General features: G+C 45.1%; 1 protein-coding gene across 21 annotated transcripts in view; it reads left to right on the top strand.

Moving 5' to 3' along the window:
* AFDN (afadin, adherens junction formation factor) overlaps window positions 1-25354 on the top strand; it is a 1391435-nt gene that overhangs the window by 174152 nt on the left and 1191929 nt on the right. For all 21 annotated transcript variants that reach the window (XM_029594302.1, XM_029594301.1, XM_029594288.1 and 18 more), the window contains exon 7: window positions 17664-17772. In XM_029594302.1, the coding sequence (XP_029450162.1) occupies window positions 17664-17772 (109 nt within the window). The remainder of the gene's footprint in view (window positions 1-17663; window positions 17773-25354) is intronic.

The raw sequence follows: 25354 nt of genomic DNA, 5'->3' as shown, positions 1-25354 counted from the left end.
GGAGAAGAAAAACGGATACGTCACGCATATCCAGCATAGCTCCCTGCTTCAACGGCAGGGGAGAAGAAAAACAACCAATAAGGGCTGAATAACATAGTCTGGGTAAAACAAATAAGCATGGGTTGCTTATTGCTTATTGCTTATTCCTTGCTTATTGCGGCGGTTACTTCCCCTACTACCCCTAACTAATCAAGCTTGATATTTCACTTGGATGCAGCTCCATCACTGCTCTCTACATTAATGGTGGGGGTGGAAGGGAAATAGAACCAAAGAGCTAAGAGAAACAGATAAGTATGAGAAAAAAAAGTGTGAAGCTTGCTGGGCAGACTGGATGGGCCGTTTGGTCGTCTTCTGCCGTCATTTCTATGTTTCTATGTATCGCCACACACTCGGACGTTTCACGCTTCCTGAAAGGAGTCAAACACATTCGTCTGCCACTGAAGTGGCCCATACCTCTGTGGAACCTCAACCTAGTTTTGGACTTTCTAGGGGGACACGCCTTCCGTCCACTTCGAGGCCTGTCCCTCCGTTTGTTAACCTTGAAGATGGTGTTTCTGCTGGCTGTTTGCTACGCACGCCATGTCTCCGAGCTACAAGCACTGTCTTGCCATGATCCATTTCTCCGAATCACGCCAGACGCCATCCATCTTCGCACAGTGCCTTCCTTCTTACCCAAAGTTGTCTTGCACTTCCACCTCAACCAAACCATCTCTTTACCTACCACAGAAGGTTTGAAGAAGTCTGAAGATGGTCGAATCCTACGCCATCTCGACATAGGCAGGCTACTGTCCTGATACCTGGAAGTGTCCGAAGCAATTCGAAAGACAGACCATCTGTTCGTTTCTACACAGCGGGAAGAAGCAAGGGGAAGCGGCCTCAAGGGCAACTATCGCCCGCTGGGTCAAAGAAGTTATCAAGGCAGCCTATGTAGACACGGGTAAACCACCGCCTCTACAGGTCAAGGCTCACTCTACCAGAGCGCAAACGGCATCTTGGGCAGAAACGCGGATGCTGTCGCCTGCTGAGATCTGTAAGGTGGCGACGTAGTCCTCCCTCCATACCTTTTCCAGATTTTACCGTCTGGATGTCCAGGCCAGGGAGGACACCGCATTTGCGAGGGCAATCCTGCACGGACCTCGGGCAGCCTCCCGCCCAGTCCAGGAGTAGCTTTTGTACATCCCACTTGTTTTGAGTCCATCTGCTACACGCTAGGAAATGTAGAGATTACTTACCTGATAATCTCGTTTTCCTTAGTGTATGCAGATGAACTCAGCATCCTGCCCGGCTGCCACTATTCATGGGACTTCACAGGCTCAAGGTAAGCCATGTTTTACTACGTAGGGCATCCACCCTGCCGGGTGTCGACGCCTTCCAGTTGAGAATCCTGGCGGTCTCCAGGTATCATCAACCGGTCAGGGTAATCCTGCTTAATTGATCAGTCAGCACTCATATAGCTATGACAGCTTTGCAAGGAAGATTACTGAATTGCTTCACTTCCTGTGGGGGTATATGTACCTGTGCTGACGTCAGATCCGTCTCCAACTGCTAGCATGAGCACACTATACCCACTTGTTTTGAGTCCATCTACATATACTAAGGAAAACGAGATTATCAGGTAAGTAATCTCTACAATATAAAATCAGTAGCAGTAAAACCATACTAACAAAAAGAAGATTATTTCGAAACAGCTGATGAGTGGAATATCCAATAATTAAAAACTCATATAAAAAATTTCTAGATACCAATAAAATATTTCAAAATAGCAGTCACAAAGACTCAGTAATGAAAAATAAGGATACAAACATTTTTTTGCTCTGCATACCTGGAAACGTTTGATATCCAGGTGTACTGAGATTGTTTTGAATTAGCAGGAGGGAGGGGTGGTTTGCTTGGAACTTTCTCCTCTCTCTGTCACATACCAGCGCGCTCTCTCACACTGGCTCTCAATTATACACCTATACACACATGATCTGTCACTCACATATACACATGCTTTTTCTTTCACTTATATAGGCTCTTAATTACACATTTACACACATGCTATCTTTTCACGCTTACACTCACAGGCTTTCATTCACACACATAGATGCTGTCTTTTTCTCTCACACACAGACTCTCATTCACATGCTTACAAACATGCTCTCTCTTTCTCTCATTTACACACAGGCTCTCAATCACATACTGACATGCTCTCTCACCTAAACCAGCTCTCAATCACACACAGATACATATGCTCTCTCCCTTACTTATTTATTTTAAGTTTTTCTATACCGGCATTCGCGATGAGAATCACATCATGCCGGTTTACAATTAACAAGAGGCGCAGGAACACAAAATAATATTTAAATGATAATAATAAACATTAACAGGTGCTGATAAAACGATTGCAGTTACAATAAAACAAGGGAATTACCCAACTTGGAACAGAGAAAAAGGGGCTAGGAATTTAACATAGAGAACAAGTATGCCAATTAATGGTGTGAAATAAGGTACTGCTTTTGCAACGTTGAAGAAATTACCCTGTTGAGGTAGAGTTACTAATTATCATGTTAAAGAAGGGTCTAAGCGTTAGTTAATGGAGAAATTAAGGTTCAGTTGGGGTCTGGAAAAGCTTTCCACACAGGCTCTTAATCATACAAAAGCTTTTACACACAGGCTCTTAATCATACATACACATGATCTCTCTCACACACACAAATGATCTCATACACACATACTCTTTCACACAAACAGGTTTTCAATCACAAACTTACACATACAGGTTCCCAATTGTAAACTTACATTCATGCTCTCTCTCTCACAGGCAGGCTCTCAATCAGACATACTCTCTTTCACATATACAGGCTCTCAATCACACACATATGTCACTCACACACAGGATCTGAAACACACGTGCTTGCTCATTCACTCTCTCTCCCCCTCCCCCCCCTCCCCCCCGGAACTAGCGGCAGCAGCAGCCTCATCCCAACCCTAACTGAACACTTCATTTTCAGCCCTCGCGGAGGAGGCGTCCCAGTGGCCGCGGGGGTTGACGCTCTTCTTCATTTTCCTCCGAGCCGCGCTGCACAATCTTCAGACCGCGCCTCTCATCTGTTCTGACCACACTAGCATGGTCTCTTCTTCCCGTGCACGCACCCGATGCTCACCACTTCCTCTTCCGGGTCTGGGGGGGCTGACTCCAGCTGTCCTGCCGCGTTCCGCCCGGGCTGACAGCGTTTTAAGCCCGGGCGGAGGAGGACCGGGGAGCAGCTGGGTCAACGGGGGACCGGGAAGTGTGGTGACACACCTGCGTGTTCTTGGCGACACACTGGTGTGTCGTGACACACCGGTTGAGAACCACTGGCCTGGACGTTCAGGCCCGGGAGGATTGCGGGCAGCCTCCCACCCCGATAGGGAGTAGGCTTTGTACATCTCATTGGTCCTGAGTCCATCTTGCTACACACTAGGAAATGGAGAAATTACTTACCTGATAATTTTGTTTTACTTAGTGTAGGATAAACATGTTCTTGTTAAACAGGTTGTGCAACTCAGCTTTCTGGCTCCCTGTCAGGAATACGGTGGTCTGATCAAAGGTCTGATCAACCGCCTGCATGCCAGGGACAGGATGAGTCCGACTGGGTAGTAGCAACTGTTGATACATAACATGGGGGGATAATAATCAATCATTTCTCTCTCGCACGCACACTTGTTTACGGCACGGTATAAAAGAGCAGGACTTTCCAGTGTCCGGTGGGAGTAGGAGATATTGCCTCTATAGATGTATAGAGTGCTGGACACTGAAAAAACCCCCTTCTCGCCTTTGCTGACCTGACGACTCCTCGATACAAGGCTGATGACACGAAGGGTTTTGGATGACATATGCAATCATGTGGTATGTAAATAGCTTTCTGTAAATAACGTCTATTACCATGATGTAACATTAATAAATGATGACATAGATATCGTGTCAGAGTACCGTACTCTCTCATTCCCAACACTTAGTGTAGACAGATGGACTCAGTATCCCGCCCATAGCTGCCCAAGAATGGTGCCAAGGAGTTTCCCGTGGATATTGATTCCAAGAGATTACGGTTAAGCCGTCATCCAGTCCCTAGATCATAGTATCTATAATGTTATTGGGTTGTGTACAGTTACGATTATCTGTTCTTTTTAATCATTTTTTCAATAGTATGTCCACAGTGGCTTTTGAAGAGAATACTGAAATGCTAAGGTCACTGCAGGGGTGTATTTAGGGTGACGTCAGCTTTGAAAGCTGACTCCGATTCCATTGGCTGGCAGGGGAGCATAAACCCATTGGCCCTGAGTCCATTTGTCTACACTAAGGAAAACAAAATTATCAGGTAAGTAATTTCTCCATTACCTCTCACCAAATCCTGCATTCCACTAAGAATTAAATCTAAAATTGCTCCCCCTCAGTGGTTCCTGAACCAATTGCTCCATGAAGCATTTGTTTATTCTATCCAGAAACTTTGTCTCTAGCATGTCCTGATGTTACATTTACCCAGTCAATATTGGGGTAATTTAAATCTCCCATTATTACTGCACTGCCAAATTGGTTGGCTTCCCTGATTTCTCTTAGCATTTCATCATCTGTCTGGCCACACATGGGATTTCTACCCATATAGAATCTACTGAGCATTTAGTCTCTTGTATGATCTTTATCCTGTTGGTCTGTATACCCTCCTGGGCATAAAGTGCCACCCCCCAACCAAGTTGATCCTCCCTATCATTGCGATAGTGCTGTATCAGGGTACAAATTATGTCTCATTGGTTATCCTCCTTCCACCAGGTCTGAGTGTATAGCAGTGAATGATGAGATAGATATAATAGGCGTATCAAACTTCCAACTTCTTAGACTTCTGATATTGGCATATAAACATTTCAAAGTGTGTTTTTTTTTGTTTGTATTAACAGCCTGCTTTTCAGTTGATAGGGATAATTTGGAATTCTTTAGCTCATTTGATTCTTTACTTATAGGTAAATGGACTATATTTGCTTTTATTGGAACCTCTCTGTTGGGGTGACCTAACTCTCCTGTTTCATTAATATGTTTCAAAGATATTTTCCTTTGAACCATGCACTGCTGAGTGACTGTTGGAGTTCCCCTTTGCTGTAGTTTAAAAGCTGCTCTATCTCCTTTTTAAAAGTTAGCACCAGCAGCCTGGTTCCACTCTGGTTAAGGTGGAGTCCGTCCTTTCGGAAAAGTCTCTTCCTTCCCCAAAAGGTTTCCCAGTTCCTTACAAAACTGAATCTCTCTTCCCTGCACCATCATCTCATCCATGCATTGAGACTCCGGAGCTCTGCCTGTCTCTGGGGACTATATGTGGAACAGGGAGCATTTCAGAGAATGTCATCCTGGAGGTTCTGGATTTCAGCTTTTACCTAAAATCCTAAATTTGGCTTCCAGAACATGTCTCCCACATTTTCCTACGTCTGCTCCTTCCCAGCACTGTCTATAATTCTATTTAGGTGATGCGTGAGGTCCGCCAACTTCGCACCAGGTGGTCCTCGCGTCCACCAGCCACCCAGCTATCTACATTTCTAATAATCGAATCACAGACTATGATGGCCAACCTAACCTTTCCCTCCTGGGCAGTAGCTGGGAGACTTGTTCTCAGTGCGAGAGGACAACACATCACCTGGAGAGTAGGTCCCTGCCACAGGATCACTTCCTGCTATACCAGGGTGGTGAGTGATTTCCAACTGGGAGACCTTTCTGATCCAAGGCAGCACAGATTACCAGACTGGATTTGGGTCTTGGCTACTAGTCCCTGAAGGTCTCATCAGTGTACAACTCTGTCTGCCTCAGCTCCTCCAAGTCTGCCACTCTAGCCTCCAGATAATGCACTTGCTTTCTCCGTCGACATACAAAGCTGAGTTAGCCAAAACGTGTGGGGCGTCTAAAGCTGAGGGTTGCACATTGACTGAATAAGCAACCCAAACCCAACTGAGTAAGCAAACTGAGAAAGCAAGCCAAACCACATTGTGGAGAGTAGACTAATGAATAAATAGGCATACAGTTTTTATATAGCCTAAATTTACCGTCTGAGAGTCCAGATAGTAATGGGACACACAGATGTGTTCTGGCACCCATGTTGCAAATTTGCAGATGCCTTTCATTGGTACGGCTTGCGGATGAGCCTTATTGGTGTCTTTAATTTGTAGACCTGCTAGCATATATCAGTATGCAATGCAATCTGTTAGCCAGTTCGACAGTGCACATTTGGCCATACCTATGCCTAATCTGTCAGGATTGTAGGGAGCTCGGTACACAGCAGACTGGAATATGCCCCAGGAGCAATCCCCTTTGAGGTGACAGAGGTTTCTGCCCCAGTTGCTGTCTTCATTGGGGTTATTGGTTACTGTTGCTGTTGGAGCATTCATCTCGTATTCTAAATTCCTGGACAAGCTGGATAAGGCGATCGGCATCATCTTCTGTAGAGATTAAAATCCCTGCACAGAGATCTTCGGATTCTGGAAACACTTGAACCAGTAATGATTCTGATCCATCAAATCCTGTAGGATTTACAATGTGTGAGATAATCCAGTTTCCTGACCCTAGTGGCCAGAAAACTGGACCTTTAAATACAGAGGTCAACAAACTCCAGAGTTTGGAATAGTTTTAATTCCTGCACCAGTCTGTGATGGAGTCTGTGTTAATACAAGCTAAATTTGTTTCTTAGTGTTCAGTTAGATGAATCCAGAACAAGTGAGTTATGCACCTTTTCCAGTAGATGGAGACGGAGCAAACTGACATCACAGTATATATACCCCTGCAGTGACATCAGCCTGCCAGTATTCTCTGTCTCCAGCAGATGGTGGACATGCATCTCCCATGGGGATTGCTTCGACTTGAAAAGGAGAAATAAGGAAAATACATTTTCCAAGCTCTCTTGCGGTGATACCAAATGATCCCTCCCCCAGTTCAGAATTCCTGAGGTGATTTTCGTGGTCCCTCAGAGTTGTGCCTTGGTTTGGTAGCTCGTTTTCAGCTGGAGTGGTCGTAGCTGTTTAAACACCTGAAAGGCAGCACGTACAAGAAGCAGAGTCCGGTGACAGCACATGCCCTCTCCCCCCGCAGCTGGAGACTGTATCTGTACTCAGCCAGATAAGGCTGAGCTCAGGTAAGTTTAAAAAAAAAAAAGAGAGATGGAGGAGGAGGGTTTTTTGGTGAGGGATTCCTTCTTCCCCTGGTTTCTGTGCTCGGTGTGCTGTGCAGACGTTCATCCCGCTCCATAGGAAGTCAAGGGATATGGGCAGCCTGGCGGATTGAGCAGCCCCTGTAAGCTTTTCCCTGTTCTGAGGCTCTTTCACTGCACGTCTTGTGGTAGGCTTCAATGGCATTTCATACGCTTTATTTAGACTGCTGTCTTTACGATTGTCGGTTTGGCATATGCTTCTAGCTATGCGTCCAAGTCATGCGTCCAGTTTTTGGATGCTTAGGTGGGCCTAGTATTCTGTGCATCCAAGTTAAGTGGCACCTTAAGTGGCCATCTGCTTACCTGTGCATACAAGTTGAGCATTGGCTGAGTGCTTTTATTGCATTTATCCTAGGGACTCCTAGGCGTGGAACACCCAAGGTGGACGCCTAGAATTTTTGGGTGCCTTAAAAATAAATAAATATAAATAATAAAACGCTAGACGCATGCCGCCAGTCGCCATTATGTGTGCTGCCGGCGTAATGGTGCCTATATCTAAGAAACCTAAGCATCTTTCTCTTTGCAATCATATTTGGGCATCTAAGCCATGAGTGCCTGCTGACTTGTGCCAGTGTTTGGAAACTCAGGGAGATTTATCTTCTGCTGATTTCACTAAGCCTGGTTTTTCCCAGCAGGATGTTCATCTGGGTAAAGATGATTGAGGTGGGACGCTTGATAAGAACATAAGAATATGATTTTGGAGCTCCTCTATCTGGTTCGTCAGCAGAGGGTGGTTGCTTAGTGAGTCCGCCTTAGGTACCTCCTAGTAGAATTTTCCATGGATTGCAGTCTTTTATTCAGGCACAGTCCTCAGCCCTGTCCAATGCTCCCAGAGCAAAGTCGCAAGTAGGAACTTTGCCTGGACTTGCTGTTCAGCACCAGAGTACTCCTAGAATGGCGGCGGGACTGTCCAGTAGAGATCTGGATGGCACAGATGATATCGATCCAGACTCTTTTGAGGATTGTGAAATTCCTCCTGGGCTAGAACTGTATAGGACTATGTTATGGCTCTTTCATAGAGTTGAACTACCAGTTCTGTTTTTCCAGACCTTGAAAATGCTCGGGGGTCCTAGGAAGATTCTGTGTCTGAGCCAAAGAAAAATCCCATTTTGGTTTCCTTGCTTAAAGCCTCTTGTTTTTTCCTTGTGATGGAGGCCATTCAAGAATTGATTGATCTTGAGTGGGTTGCCCCATAGGCTAGTTTCAGAGGGGGTTGGATTTTTAAAGCCCTGTACCCCTTGGATCCAGTGGTGAGAGAGCATTTTCTGAAAGTAGGTGCACGTGTGTGTGTGGGAACAGTAATCCCGTGGCAGGAGGAGCAGCCTTGAAGGATGGTCGTGATAGGGTTGAGACTGTCCTTAAGCAAGCAGTTGAAGCAGTGGCAATAACCTTGCAGATTGCTGCTTCTTGTTCTTGGTGGCTCGCTCTTGTTTGCTTCTACTCTTTCTAAAGCTAAGTAGAAAAAATGCCTAGGAAACACAAAAGCAATGTAAAAAATCCTTTGCTCAAAAAATAGAAAAAAACCCAAAATGTCAATAATAAAATATATCCCTTCTTCAAAGTATGATCTCCTCAATTGAATTCAGCGAGAAAATTAACCAGTTGTAGTTCACCTCACACAATAAAGGCATGAAGTTATCTAGATCATCTCTTGCTGTTTTGTGGTGTTGGTGTAATAGAATTGTTATTGGAAAGGAAGATAGGAAAATTGGCTCTTACCTGATAATTTTCGTTCCTGTAGTACCTTGGATCAGTCCAGACCCTGGGTTATGTCACCAATCCAGCAAAGGGAGGCAGAGAAACGTTCTACTGACTCTGACGTATACCCTAGAGCACCACCTGCAGTCCATCAGTATTGACCAGTATCAAAGCAGAAATTTAACTACTAACATACCAACTAGCTTTCTAAACAGGATAACGAATTTCCAATTCACAAATCCTAAATGGAAGCAGGATCCCCCCCAAAAAATCTTGGGAATAAACAAGAAAATATCAAGAAAAAAATAGACAACATGAAAAGCGGTTTAAACACCCAGTGAACGAGCAGACTCTCCAAAAAGATAAATATAGTACACAGACATAAAGGGTGGGTGTCTGGACTGATCCAAGGTGGTACAGGAACGAAAATTAGCAGGTAAGAACCAATTTTCCTTTCCCTGTACGTACCTGGATCAGTCAAGACCCTGGGTTGTACCAGAGCTGATTCAATTAGGGTGGGACCCAGAGTCCCGCTCGGAGGACACTCTCTCTGAAGGCTGCTGAACTTGGAGCGTGAACGTCCAAGCGGTAATGACGAGCAAAAGTATGCAATGACTTCCAAGTCGCTGCCTTACAAATCTCCTGAGGAGAAACTAACTGACATTCTGCCCAAGAGGTAGCCTGTGACCTGGTGTAATGAGCTCTCAAACCTTCAGGAAGATCACGACGAGCAAGAAGATAAGCTGAATGAATTCTTTTTTAACCAACGAGCAATCGTAGGTTTAGAAACATTATGACCTTTGTGAGGGCCACTCCACAAAACAAACAAATGATCAGACAATCGAAAATTGTTTGTAACTTCAAGATAACGCAACAGTGCTCGTCGAACATCCAATTTCTTAAGATCCTTAGAGGAAGGATCCAAACGATCTAAACACGGAAAAGCCGGGAGCTCTATGGACTGATTTAAATGGAAAGACGATACTATCTTAGGTAAAAAAGATGGTACAGTCCGTAATGAAATTCCTGTATCAGAACTTCTAAAAAAAAAAAAAAAAAAAAAAAAGGCTCTCTGCAAGACAAAGCCTGCAACTCTGAAATTCTATGAGCTGAAGAAATGGCCACAAGAAATACCACTTTCAACGTCGCATGATTAAGGGGTTCAAAGGGAGATGAACACAGAGCCCTAAGGACCAAATTCAAACTCCAAGCAGGACAAGGATTCCGAAATGGAGGACTTAGATGTTGCGCACCTTTGAGAAAACCCGCTACATCCGGATGCGCGGCCAAGGATAATCTCTGAACCTTACCACAAAAACATCCAAGCGCTGCCACTTGTACCCGTAAGGAACTACAGGACAAACCCTTGGCTAATCCGTCTTGTAAAAAAGATAAAATATTTGAAACAGTAGAGTGAACTGGATCTACTTGATGCTCATTACACCAAGATTCAAGAACCTTTCACACCCTTGCATAAGCCAAAGACGTAGAAGGCTTTCTAGAACGCAATAAGGTAGTTACTATGGCATCTGAATAACCTTTATTCTTTAACCGCCTCTCAAAAGCCATGCCGCTAGAGAGAAGCGTTCGACCTCTTCCAAACAAACTGGACCCTGAGACAGAAGGCACGGTAGATCTCGAAATCGAAGGGGGACCGTCCAGTGCTAAACTGACCGGGTCCGCGAACCACGGACGGCGTGGCCACTCCGGAGCCACTAAGACAACTTTGACTTGTTGAACTTCTATCCGACGTAGAACCTTGCCGATCAGAGGCCAGGGAGGAAACACATAGAGAAGAATATCCCTTGGCCAAGGAAGAACCAGAGTGTCTACTCCTTCCGCTCCTCTTTCCCTTCTGCGACTGAAGAACCGAGGGGCTCTGGTATTCTGAAATGTGGCCATGAGATCCATTGCCGGAGTGGACCATCTGTTGTATATCATTTAATAGGCTTCCTCGCATAGTTCCCACTCGCCTGGGTCGAGCTAATGTCGACTGAGAAAGTCGGCTTGAATGTTGTCTACCCCGGCAATGTGTGAGGCTGCGATGCTGAGCAGATGATGTTCCGCCCAGGCGATCAGCTGTTGTGCTTCCTGAGCTACCAGTAAGCTTTGGGTTCCTTCCTGGCGGTTGATATAAGCTACTGTGGTCGCATTGTCGGAAAGAACCCGTACTGACTTCCCGCAAAGGAGAGGTTGAAGAGAGATTAAGGCTAAACGAACCGCTCTGGTCTCTAACAGATTGATCGACCACTGCGCTTCCTCTTCGGACCACTGACCTTGAACAGATGTTTTCTGACATACCGCTCCCCAGCCTGAAAGACTGGCGTCGGTAGTGATCACAGTCCATTCCGGAATCTCCTAGAGGTATACCCCGTTGTAGATTCGCTGGCAGTAACCACCAATCTAGGCTGGAACGAGCCGACTCTGTAAGAGGAAGGGGAAGGTGGTATAGTTACGAAACCGGATTCCAGCGTGAAAGCAATGCAGACTGAAGTGGTCTCATAAGCACAAAGGCCCAGGGAACCAACTCCAGAGTAGAGGTCATTGAACCTAAAACTATCAAGTAATCCCGCACACAAGGAATAGACTGTAAGTCCCGAATTTGTGATTGAAGCATGAGATGGCAATGCTCCGGAGGGAACACTATTCCTTGACGAGTGTCGAACCATGCACCTAAAAACTCCAGAGATTGGGAAGGCAATAGGTGACTATTGTCTTTGTTGATCACCCAACCTAGAGACTGCAAAAGGCTGATTACCCTGTAGATTGTATAACGACAGAGATTCCGACTTTGCTCGAATTAACCAGTCGTCCAGGTACGGATGTACCAACAGGTCTTCCTTCCTGAGTTGTGTGGCCACCCCAACCATTATCTTGGTAAATGTTCTGGGAGCTGTGGCTAATCCGAACGGGAGAGCCCTGAATTGATAATGTTGTTCTAGAATGCAAAATATGAGAAACTTCTGATGATCGGATCGAATGCCGATATGAAGATAAGCTTCGTTGAGGTCGAGAGATGCTAGAAATTCTCCTCTGTGTACCGAAGCTATGACAGACAGGTCTGCCAAAGCGGCGGCCACGAAAGGACTGAGACCAATTCTGATGTCTACCTGAAGACTGTTTAGCTGGAGGAGCCGACGGACGAGAAGAACGAAATCTTGTTAGAACGAGAGTGAGAAGAAAGAGCTTCTAGGTCTAGGACGGTCCTCTGGTAATTTGTGAATCTTATTTTCCCCAAGGGACAAAATTAAATCTTCCAATTCCTTACCAAAAAGCAATTTTCCCTTAAAGGGTAAAGCCCCTAATTGAGCTTTGGAGGATGCGTCTGCAGACCAATTCCTCAACCAGAGAAGTCTGCGAGCCGATACTGAAGCAACGATAGAACGAGCCAAGGTCCTAAGGAGATCATATAAGGCATCTGCACTGTAAGCAACTGTAGCTTCCAGTCTACCAGCCTGTGCAACTTCCTCTTCAGAAAGGGAAGAATTGTTCTGTAAAGCCTGGACCCATCTTTGTCCAGCTCGCAAAGCTAAGCTACTACACATGGCCGCCCGCGCACCAAGAACAGAAACCTCAAAAATTCGCTTAAGCTGAACCTCCAGCTTACGATCTTGGAGATCTTTAAGAGCCATTGCTCCAGTTACTGGAATAGTTGTTTTCTTAGTGATGGCTGATACAGCGGCATCCACCTTAGGAAATTTTAAAATTTCCAAAGCTTCCTCAGGTAATGGATACAATTTTTCCATGGCTTGTGCTACCTTAAGCCCCAACTCAGGAGTATCCCACTCCCTGTAGAGAAAGTCAGTGAGAGAAAGATGAAAAGGAAATGATGTCGTGGGACCTCTAAGGCCAAGCAGCACTGTGTCAATGTTACCCATCCGAGAATCCTTCACTGGAGCCTCTAGACCCAACTCCAGTAAAATTGCTGGAATTAATGGACCAAGTTCCTCTCTTCTAAACAGTTGGACTACCTTGGGATCATCTCCATCCACAACATGAGGGTCTGAACTAGCACCCAAAGCAGGATATTCATTTAATCCCCCTCCAGCAGGGACTTGTCTGAAATAGGTAAAGAGCCATGTTCAGAATCTTCTGAAGAAGAAAAAATTGTCTGACCCGGACGAAGTGGACGCTTCGGAGCTGACCCCACTCCCAAATCCTTAGATCTGGCTCTTTTAGAGGAACGTGGCTTTAACTTCTGATCAGAAGAGAGACCCTTATGTTTCTTATGAAATTTCTTAGATTTGTAAGCTTTGCGAAGAAAATGAATACAATCCCCTAAAAAAGCAGAAGAAGAAGAAGAGTCTGAAATCTCCTCCAGGCTATCAGCAGATAAATATGACCCTGCCTCACGTGGCTTGTTCCCCCCCCCCCCCCCCCCCCCCCCCAGGGCCCGTCTGCTGCGGCGACAGCGGAGGCGGGTCTGAAGCACCCTGAAATAGCTTGTTGTGTCACCACCCTCAGAGTAGATAAGAGTGCCTCAGTTCCAGCACTGCAGGGAAATGAGTCAAGGGCAGGAGAGCAGCTGGGCTGAGTTTTTGGGGTTGCGTGAAGTGGCCGAGTCCCTTTTGTTACCGGCAAACTTGACGAGCCTTCCCCCCCCCCCCCCGGGGAGGCAGGATGAACAGAGACTCTGTTCATCCTGCCTCCACAAGCACGGCAGGCCGCGTCTCCACAAGCGCGGCAGGCCGCGCCTCGCGGCATTACAATGCAAAAACCGGCACAAAATGAAGAAACTAAAAATAAAAGAAATTAATAGAAGCTCCGGCAAAAAAAACAAAGGCGCAGCCCCACCGAACACCAAAGGTAAATAACCCACGATTCAGCTCTCAAGAATAATTTATTATTATTATTATTTTTTTTTTTACCTGATGGACCGCACCCCAGGAGCTGCTCCAAGTAGGGTGAGTGAGCCGGGCTCCCCGGTACCACCCCTGCCAGGAGTGGTTGCTGGGTTCAAAACCTCCCCAACTACGGCAGCCTCAAAACCAGGAGGGATAGTCCTCCCAGGACTTGGCAACCTCCTGGGAGGCAGTGAGAACGGCTGTGAAGAAAATAAACCTTTTTTTTTTTTTTTAAATAACTTAAATAAAAAGAACAGCCTCTCTTCAAGAGAAAAAGAAAGTCTACAAAAAATTAACTCCTAAACTACCTGACTAAAAAAATAACAAACTACCACAGACTGCAGGGGTTAGGGACGTCCACCTCTGCTGGGAGTCAGAGAAATACTGATGGACTGCAGGTGGAGCTCTAGGGTATACGTCAGAGTCAGTAGAACATTTCTCTGCCTCCCTCTGCTGGATTGGTGACATAACCCAGAGTCTGGACTGATCCAGGTACGTACAGGGAATGTGACCTCAGGGTCTGCTGATTTGTAAGATGTTTTGACCTTGACTTTGATAAGTTTCCTGTAAAAGCTTCTGTATTGCCTCTACATTTCATCTATTGTCCTGCCACAATCTACCATACCATAGATCAGCGGTTCTCAACCGGTGCGTCGCGACACACTAGTGTGTCGCCAAGCACCGGCAGGTGTGTCGCGTGGCTCCCGGTCCCTCCCGCTGCTCGTTCTTCCCTGCTGCCGTTGCCGCCGGGCTATCAGCACGTTCAAGCCCAGCGGGAACGGCAGCGGTGCAAAAAAAAAAAGCTGTGGCATCCGCGGCTGGCCTTTTCTTCTTCCCGCGCCTGCATTCCCTCCCCGGACCCGGAACAGGAAGTGGTGCGCGGGAAGAAGAAAGGCCGTGCCGCAAGAGAACCCACGCCTTGCGCGCCATCACGGCACACATGGGGAAGCGCTGCTGCGGCCGTATGGCCAACCGGTCTTCCTGTTCGGGGGGGGGAGCGGAAGCGCCGCGCGCAGCTTCCGCTTCCTCCCCCCAATGCAGGAAGATCAGCTGCCTCTCCTGCTGCCACCGGCCTCCTGCTATCTTCGGGCGTCCGATCTTTCTGCTTGGGGGGGGGAGGGAGGAAGCGGACGTTGTGCGCTGCGCTTCCGCTACCCCCCCCGACAGGAAGTTCGGACGCCCGAAGATAGCAGGAGGCCGGTGGCAGCAGGAGAGGCAGCTGATCTTCCTGCTCTGGGGGAGAAAGCGGAAGGGAAAGGAGAGAGCAGCATGAGCCTCCCGCGATCGATGGAATTCTTCCTTCTTGGCCTGCGGGGGCTGGAGGAGGAACAGCTACCGTTTGTGCTGGGGGGGGGAGAGAGGAAGTGAGTGACAGAAAGAGAGAAACAGCCAGCCAGCCTGTGTAAGTGAGAGAATGTGTGTGTGATTGAGAGCCTGTGTGTAAGTGAGAGAATGTGTGTGTTATTGAGAGCCTGTGTGTAAGTGAGAGAATGTGTGTGTGATTGAGAGCCTGTGTGTAAGTGAGAGAATGTATTTGATCGAGAGTATGTGTGTGATTGAGAGAAACTGGTCAGAGAGCTGATGTATGTGTATATGTGAGAGACAATGAAAGTGACTGCTCAAGGAGATGACTGATGTGTATGTGAGAGTGTGAGACAGTCAGGGATGTGTGTGTGTGTGTGTGAGAGAGAGAGAGAAAAAGCATGGAAGTGAGAAATCTGGGTATGTGAGAGAGCATGGGAGTAAGAAGCCTGGTGTTGTGGGGGTGTATGTGAAAGAAAGCATGGGAGTGAGAAGCCTGTGTGTGTGCATGTATATGAGAGAGACTGGTTGGTAAGGTGACGGTGTGACTGGTGTGTATGTGAATGTGAGAGAGAGAATGTGATTATGGGGATGAGAAGCCTGTGCATGTGAAGAGAGTGAGCATGGGAGTGAGAACCTGGGTGTGTGTGAGACACAGCATGGGAGGGAGAAGCCTGTGTATGTAAGACAGAACATGGAAGTGGGAAGCCTGTGTGTGTGTGTGTATGCATGAGAGAGATCAGGTGACTGGTGTGTGTTTGTGTGTGTGTGTGAGAGAGAGAGAAAGTGATTATGGGAATGAGAAGCCTGTGCAGGTGAAGAGTGGGCATGGGAGTGAGAAACCTGTGTGTGTGAGACACAGCATGGGAGTGAGAAGCCTGTATATCTGAAAGAGAACATGAGTGGGAAGCCTATGTGTGTGTGTATATGCATGAGAGAGATCAGGTGACTGGTGTGTGTTTGTGTGTATGTGAGAGAGAGAAAGAAAGTGATTATGGGAATAAGAAGCCTGTGCATGTGAAGAGTGAGCATGGGAGTGAGAAAGCTGGGAGTGTGTGAGATACAGCATGGGAGTGAGAAGCCTGTATATCTGAAAGAGAACATGGGAGTGGGAAGCCTGTGTGTGTGTATGCATGAGAGAGATCAGGTGACTGGTGTGTGTGTATGTGGGAGAGAAAGAAAGTGATTATGGGAATGAGAAGCCTGTGCATGTGGAGAGAACAAGCATGGGAGTGAGAGACTGGTGAGTGTATGTGAGAGAGAAAGTGATTATGAGAGTGAGAAGCCCATATATGTAAGTGGAACACGGGAGTGGGAAGCCTGTGTGTGTGTGTATGGCATGAGAGAAACTGTTCAGGAAGGTGACTGGTGTGTTTGTCAAAGACTGGGAGATGATTGGTGTGTGAGACAGGAACTGGTCATGGGGGCATGACTGGTATGGTGTGTGTGTGTGTGTGTGAGAGACATGGGCCCTAAGGAAGAGGACCATGAGTATAGAGCTTAGCCACTACTGCTGCTTCTGGTGTGTGCTACAGCCTGCATGGAAGAGGAGTAGGAGAGCTGCTGGAGGGGGTAAGTAAAGGTGGCTTTTTAAGTTTATTTTTCTTGATTGACTGCTATTTTAATTATTTAATATTATGTGATATATCTGCTTTTTTTGAAATATTTTATTGGTTTTTGGAGAATTTTTAGTAGTTTTTATGAGTTTTTAATTGTTGGATGTTATTCTGTTCATAGTTGTTGTGAAACATTTATTCTGCTTATTAGTATAGTTTTACAATTATTTCTGTGTGGGGATCTATAGCTGCTTGCTAGTTCTGTTTTCCTAATAAGAGGTGTATTGGTTTTTAGGGCCTGATTTAATATTTGTAGTGTTGCCTTTTCATAGATAGGGTTGCTCCTGTTTGAGTGTATTCCATAATACAGGTGTAACTGTGTGTGGATTGGTTTATGTGCATTACTACAGATCCTGGGAGTATGTTAGGTCGGTTCTGTGTCTGTTACAGAGATATTTTACTAGCATGTAAGTGTTTTATCAGTCTTATTTGTTGCGTTTTCTCAAGAGGACATGCATTGGTGGTAAACTGCTGTCTTTTCATAAGTAGGGCTATTGAGCCTGAAAGTAGAAGGAGTTTGAGTTGCTGTTACTGAGATGACACCAGAACCAGAATATCTTTTTTGTAGAGTGAGTTGAATGGGGAATGTCATAATTCTGCTTTACATCCATTATTGTGGATCAGGGGGGTTCCCGTGGATGCAAACTGTACATTTACATCTAGCCCTGTGACAATCATGGGTCAGTGTGTCACGCATGTGAGAACCATCTGTCAGGTGTGTCCCGACAGAAAAAAGGTTGAGAACCACTGCCATAGATGATATTCACTAAATATTAATACTGATTTCTCAGTGTATCGTTTGGGCACAGTTTTTTTTTTTTTGGTATACAAATGCAAGTGTTCATGTTATACTCATTGCACATTGTAATCCACTATGGCTCTGGTTTTCCTTATGAGGGAGAATGAATGTACAAAAAACTCTCTGATCCTTTCCCATTATTTTCTACCAGGACTTATTTTTTTGTAGTCTGTATTAAATCTTAGTTTATTATTTTTCTCTCTAGGTTATTCTTTCTCCTGGAGGTCAGCATTCTGACAAAGGTGCTAAAGAGACTATTCTTGATGAGGATGAATGCCCACTTCAGATTTTCAGGGAATGGCCCAGTGACAAAGGTATATTTTAAGTAATGCATGATTATTTAGCATGATCAACCCTTAAGTCTCTGTAATCAATATCATCATGTACTGAAGCTGCCTAAGCTGTTGCACTTTTAAGATACTGCAATTATAGGTGTGGGAATATGAATTTTTAAACTTGGAAAGCATTCATAATGTAACTTTTTTTTTATCTGCTGGGATCTCTGAATTGAAATTTAACTGATTTCTAGTTTGATGCTATAAAATTCTAGGGATTGTTAGATTTAAATGAGGTACTGACTTTACCCCTCACAGCTCCTTTCAGCATATCACTTGAAATGAGAGGTTTCAAGAGACTGGAGAAAAGATAGGGTGTTGCTTCATAAGGGGAGGATGGGAACGAAAAGGAAGAGGAAAACTAAAGATCTAGGCGAGTTAATGGAAGTACTATTGAAGGAAGGATATCTTAAAGCCAGTGATTACAGGATTCTAGGCAACATTTTTAGAAAGAGGAAGATCTTGCTAAATAAACTTGATTGATTTCTTTAAAGTTTCCATACTAGTACTTCAGGGGGTGCAACAGATGTGGTTTATCTGTTTTTGAGTAAAACCTTTGACATTGACTTCTTGCTTACCAGTCTATGTGGAGCAATCTGAGTAGAAGAAAAATAATGAACTGAATGAGAAGTTGGTTGATCAGCTCAAAAGAATGATGGTCAGTGGAATCCACTCTGGTAAACGGAAAGTGTACAATTCTGTGCCACTTTGATTAGTATTAGACTCAGTCCTTTTCATTGTTTTTATAAGTAACATTGATTTGTTAGAAGAGTGTACTTGATTGCATATCTAAAAATTTGCAGTAACAGTCATGTTCAGAGGGTTAACAGTCAGATGCCTTTATCAAATAGGAGGCATGCTTAAAGTTATTGCAACTACACTTTAATCCACAATTACAAACCATGCATTAAGGATGCAGAAACCCAAGGGTCAAATTCCTTATAGATAAATAACTAGTAGTTGCCAGAAAAGAAAGAGCCCTTGTGGTCATCCTCTGATGATTTTAAGGTAGTCTCAGTGTGACAAAGCAATTATGAAAATTGTTAGCATACCTGGGTAGATGGGTATTGCTAGCTAAAAGGATATATTGCTTACAGGTCTCTGGGGGAGACCTCATTTGAGAACTGTATTCAGGTCTTGAGACCTTATCTACAAATCTATTGATAACCATTATAGTGGCCATCTATTTATCACCTATTTAACCAGGACTACTGATTCCAGATTGTTTTTAAATTTAATTTAGGTGTTTATTTTCAAGCTAATTAGGTTTTTGTGAGGATACTAAAAATCTGTGTATATAGATATATAGAAATTGGGCAATATATGTAATGTATAAAGTGCTGTTTACTTCCAGCAAAAATTCCCAAAAGCAAGGTATAAAGGAGAATAACTTAACTGCAGCCCACAACTGGTTACCTGGGAGTGATGGCTAGAAGATCTAAAATGTGCTCATATGAATGAAGGCCCACAATTGTTGCGGCAAGAATCTGCTGGACAATCCAAACTGTGATAAGGAAAACTGTTGAGGGAAATGTAAAGTTAAAGAATTATAAAATAAAAGCACGGAGCAACTGTCCTCTACATTCAGAAGTCTGTGCTTTTGCTTGCCAATATCCAGGGCTCAGCCCTGTAAGTACCTGAAAGAAAGGAACCTGACAAGGGCACAGCCAGGATTTGAAATTCACTGCTTACTATCCCCTTCCCATTTTTGTTGCCCTCTGTAATTTTTCTAGTTTTGCTATGTCCATTTTGAAATGGGGTAACCAGTATTATGTGCAGTACTCAAGGTGGCATCGCTCCCCTGGATCGATGGAGACATAACATATTTCCCGTTGATAGCAGGGCTGAATTAGCCATGCTGTCATGGGATCTGTCAATCAAGCCCGGGAGGCGGAGCTTGTCAAAGCAGAGAACAGAGCTTTGCTCTCTGCGGCTGCGCGTGTGTTCCCGCGCAGGAAAGTAACGGTATCTCCTCAGTCTGTTTTTTCTGCGAGCGGGATCGCACGCGGAGCTGATCTCTCCTCAGTGTTAAAAAAAAAAAAAAAAAAAAAAAATGTCAAAACCGGGGTTTAAACCCTGTCCCTGCGGTAAAAGAATGTCTGTCACCGATGGACACGATCAATGTTATAAATGTCTCGGACCGCACCACAATACAGCAAATTGTGAGTATTGCTCAAAAATGTCACCTAGAGCATTAAAACAAAGAGCCTATAGGCTTCAAGAACTTTTTGCCTCACGGGATCCGTCGGAAGCTCACTCATCGCCGGGCCCGTTAAATACTTCGGCTCCAACAAAAAAGAAAACTTTCTCGTCTGATCCTAAATCCTCCATTCTAGGAGGTAATGGAAAACCAAAAAGACGAAGGCCAATGGATTCCCAGAAATCCTCAGTGCCTAAAGAGCCGCAACTTACCGCATCGGAGAAGGAAACCTTGGCGCCGACGACTTCTGCGCCTATGGCGCCAAATGCGCATATACCGGCGCCGAAGACAGAGTCTGCGCACAATTTAGCGCTTCCGGTGCGCATGGCGCAGAAGAAACCACCGCGCTGGAAACACCTATGCGCACGGTGCCGGAAACACCTATGCGCACGGTGCCGGAAACACCTGCGCGCACGGCGCCGACTGTAAGAAAACTTATGCGCACGGCGCCGAAAAACCCTGTGCGCTTGGGATCAAAGAAATATGCGCATAAACCTACAACCCCGCACAGTTCTATTTCCGCGCACAGATATTCAAGTGCACATGAGTCTACAGTCGCGCATACCTGCGCATACCTCTACATCTGCGCGTAAACATATATCCGCGCATAAATCTAAATCAGCGCATAGATCAAGATCTGCGCGTAGAAACCAAAATTACTCTCCTCAAAAATCAAGGAGAGAGTTGAAGCGAAAACGATACCCTTCACACAGCTCTTCTTCCGAGGCTGAAGTCACAGATACTGAGTCGTCATCTGAGGACTATCATAAGTACTCACATCACTCCCATTCTAAAAGATTAAAGAAGAGGAATGCTACATGGGAGATGAGTCCTTCTACTTCTAAATCATCTCATAAAGTTCCGTCTACTACCGGCTCATTAAGAAAACTGGTACAAATTCTCTCCTCTACCACTTCTTCAGATTCGGAAGATTTACAAAATACTCCAGTCAATAAGACACAGGGAGATAGGGAAGTTCCTGCAACTTCACCTACAACAACTATCTCACATCAACAAGACAATCGTATGGTAATGCCCTCTCATACAAGAGAAGCATTTTTTCAATTGTCGCAATCTCTAGCAGGATTTTATGAGACGCTTCAATCATCATTTAAAATAACTAATACTTCTGAGGACAATGCTACAAAACAAAAAGCACAGTCTAATGAAGAGCAGTCGGCAGAACCACTGACATCTCCCAGGATAAACCAACCAACCTCGCCTACTCACATACAGGATACATATTTTGATTCTCCTTCAATACAAACATCCCCATCATCGATGGGATGTCTGTCAGATACGCAGGACCAACTACAGGAGCCGTATTCCCCTCCTGAAGACCTTACATACCCAAAATTCATAGAAAAAATGGGTACCATTCTACATCTAGAGGTCCAAAAAGAAACAGACCCTAGAGCGGAAACCCTTGGACTTCTAAAGATATTTGATACTCAGGTGGAACCAACATCTCTTCCACCACAAGAAATCCTGCATTCCGTCTTACAAAAATCCTGGGAAATGCCTTATACAACTACAGCTGTTTCTAGGAAAACAGACATGAAATTTTGTATGAAGAAAGCATCACTATACACTCTACCACAATTACCTCACGCATCAATTGTAGTAGAGTCGGAGATGCAAAGATTCAGGAAAACAAAGTTGCACACTACTTTCCCACCGGGTAAAGACAACAAATATTTGGATGAATTTGGCAGGAAAATATACCATATCTCGATGTTAACAGCAAAAATAATGCAACATCAGTTCTACATGGTACAATATTTATATGAGTGTATGCAAGCAATGAAAGGTATGCATTCCTCAGTAGCTGAACAAATACCTCAGCCTCTTCATGACATGGATGTTCTCGACATCTCTTGAGGTCAATCTGAGGCACATGAAACATCATCAAGAGCATCTGCAGCAGCTATTGCAGCCCGTAGACTAGCATGGTTACGTTCAAGTTCGATACGTGAAGACTTGCACGAGAAACTAACAAACCTCCCATGTACGGGAGATAACCTGTTCGGAGAAGAATTCCAGGAAGCAGTAAGCAAATTAAAGGACGAAGCTCTAGCAGTACAATCACTAGCATTGCATCCTATTTATTTGACTACACGTCGTTATGTGGGGTCTACCCGTAGACAATCATATGCCAGAAGACCCTATAGATCTTATCAATCTTTTCGTACGCAGCCATATCCTGCCTATCAACGCCCTGCTCCACAAAACAATACCTCAAATCAACGAAGAGGTAAACCACGTAACCAGAGGCAACAGGCACAACAGCCGACTACTGCAGTAAAACCAATGTCATCTTTTTAGTTATTCAGCCGCCACCACACCAAGCTCCTCCAGGCAGAATTTGCGCTTGCCTGAATGTCTGGGAAAGAATAACATCAGATCAATGGGTTCTGGAGATAGTACGTCAAGGCTACCAACTCCAATTTGTAACAAAACCCATCTTGCCTCATCTTTCCACACTCAAGATCTACAATTCCCATCCACAACTGGGGGAGGAAATTGCTTTACTTCGCAAGCAACAAGCAATTCGACAAATCCACCCACACCCCAATTTAGCAGCATTTTATTCCCCGTACTTCCTCATACCCAAGAAGTCGGGGGGCCTTCGACCCATACTAGACCTAAGGGAATTGAACAAATTTCTCACCAAGGAGAAATTCAAAATGGTATCGTTGAAGTCAATTCTTCCACTCATTCAAACCAACGATTGGATGTGCTCCATCGATCTGAAGGATGCTTACACGCACATTCCAATCCATCCATCCTCGTGGCGTTACCTGTGCTTTCGCAACAGACATCAACACTACCAATACAAAGTTCTTCCCTTTGGACTATCGGCTGCACCCAGAGTGGTGGTGGCTCATCTCAAGAAACAAGGTATAACCATCTTTCCATATCTGGACGACTGGCTCATAATCGCCTCAACTCCGAACATCTTACAAGATCACCTCAATCGGGTGATACATTGCTTACAAGAACTAGGGTTGGTGATAAATTTTCAGAAATCACATCTACAACCAACACAGCAGTTACAGTTCATAGGCGCATGCCTGGACACTACGTGCAACAGGGCATACCTCCCAGACGACAGAATATCACATTTCCGTCAACTTCTGCACACCTTGAAACATACTCAGAGGCCGTCAGCAAGACAAGTCCTGGTAATTCTGGGCCACATGGCAGTGGCGAATGTCATGGTTCCTAACACCAGGCTACACATGAGACGCCTACAATGGGGTCTAAAACGACAATGGAAACAGCATTCACAACCATTGACTCAAAAGGTATTGCTGACAACAGAAATGAAAAAAGATATAACATGGTGGCTCCTAGACTCCACCTTGTCCAAGGGAGCATTGTTCAGCCCCCCTCCTCACAATGCAGTCCTAACCACAGATGCGTCTCGCAAGGGATGGGGTGCTCACCTCGAGATTTACGAAACCCAAGGGTTATGGACACTCTTGGAACAAAATCTACAAATAAATCTACTGGAACTCAGAGCGATTCGCAACGCATTGCGAGTCTTCCAAGACCACCTGAAAGGACGCAGGGTCATGATCTACACAGACAACCAGGTAGCGATGTTTTACATCAACAAACGAGGGTCCGGTTCATGGTCCCTTTGCAAAGAGACCCTGACAATCTTCGAACATGCTCACAAAAATTGCATACATCTACAAGCATTACCTACCAGGAGTTGCAAACACCAGAGCGGACAGACTAAGCCGCATCTTTCATCCCCACGAATGGACACTCAATACAGAAGTAGTCCAGGACATATTTCTGCAGTGGGGGACACCTTCCATAGATCTCTTTGCAACAGAGATCAATTCTCAAGTTCCCAAATTCTGCTCGATAAGACCAAGCCAATTCAGGATTGCTCAAGATGCCTTCCTCATTACGTGGACAACAGGCCTTCTCTATGCCTTTCCTCCCATACCTCTCATAACAAGAACAATTCAGAAGTGCATAGCGGACAAAGCTCAACTGATACTCATAGCCCCGGCATGGCCGAGGCAACCATGGTACAGTTTCCTACTTCGACTATCCATCAAGGATCCAATTCTATTACCGAATCGTCAAGATCTTCTCAGCCAAGATCAAGGAACACTACTACACCCGCTACAGTCATCTCTACACTTGACAGCTTGGAGATTGAAAGGCTCCTTCTAATGGAACAAGGAGTTTCCACTTCAGCACAATTCATTTTGTTACAATCAAGGAAACTCTCAACCAGGAAAAATTATAGCTATAAATGGAAACGCTACTCTGCCTGGTGCACTTCCAAAGGTGTACCACCATTGGACTGTTCCCCGGAATTGCTCATTGATTATCTTCATACACTATATGTAGCTGGTCTAGCAACATCATCCATCAGAGTTCACCTCAGCGCCATAGCCGCTTATCATAGACCAATCAATGACATTCCTTATCCAATCACCCATTACTGACTCGTTTCATAAAGGGTTTAACACACATTCGTCCTCCGGTATCCAAACCTCCAGTTCCATGGAACCTCAACATAGTTCTGGAACAGCTCATGCTTTCCCCATTTGAACCTATGGACTCAGCACACATTAAATACCTCACTTGGAAGGTGGTATTCCTGGTTGCAGTAACATCAGCACGAAGAGTTAGTGAGTTACAAGCGTTGGTCCATTATCCTCCATACTTGCAATTTCAGCAACAGAAGGTAGTTCTACGAACTCACCCATCCTTCCTACCGAAAGTAGTTACCCCATTCCATCTCAATCAGACAATGGAATTACCAATATTTTTCCCTAAACCTCATGCAAACGATAGGGAAAAGCTACTGCACACACTGGATTGTGAGAGAGCTTTAACACACTACAAAGAAAGGACGAACTCGGACTCCCGTGTTTCTCAACTCTTTGTTTCCTACGACCCGAAGGCACCTGGACTGCCAGTGGCTAAACGCACCATGTCCAGTTGGATAGCGCAGTGCATCAAATTCTGCTACGACAAACAGAATTTACATTTACAGTCTAATCCTAAAGCTCACCAAGTCAGAGCAGTAGCAACATCCTTAGCACACCTAAAGAATGTGCAACCCATAGACATTTGCAAGGCAGCCACATGGTCATCACTGCATACCTTCACATCTCATTACTGCCTTGACCAACAAGCAGCCACGGATGCGAAGATAGGGCAAGCAATACTGCAATCTCTATCCTCCTGTCCTTGGTGACTGCCACTCTGTCAAAGATCACGTCCAACCATATATGTCATAGATGACATGATCGGGAGCTTTGGACTCCCATGACAGCATGGCTAATTCAGCTCTGCTATCGACGGGAGAAAGCAAGTTTGCTTACC

This window comes from Rhinatrema bivittatum, chromosome 3 (genome assembly GCF_901001135.1).
Source record: "Rhinatrema bivittatum chromosome 3, aRhiBiv1.1, whole genome shotgun sequence".
In the NCBI taxonomy this organism is placed as follows: Eukaryota; Metazoa; Chordata; class Amphibia; order Gymnophiona; family Rhinatrematidae; genus Rhinatrema; species Rhinatrema bivittatum.
This window is presented reverse-complemented; position numbering and strand designations above follow the sequence as displayed.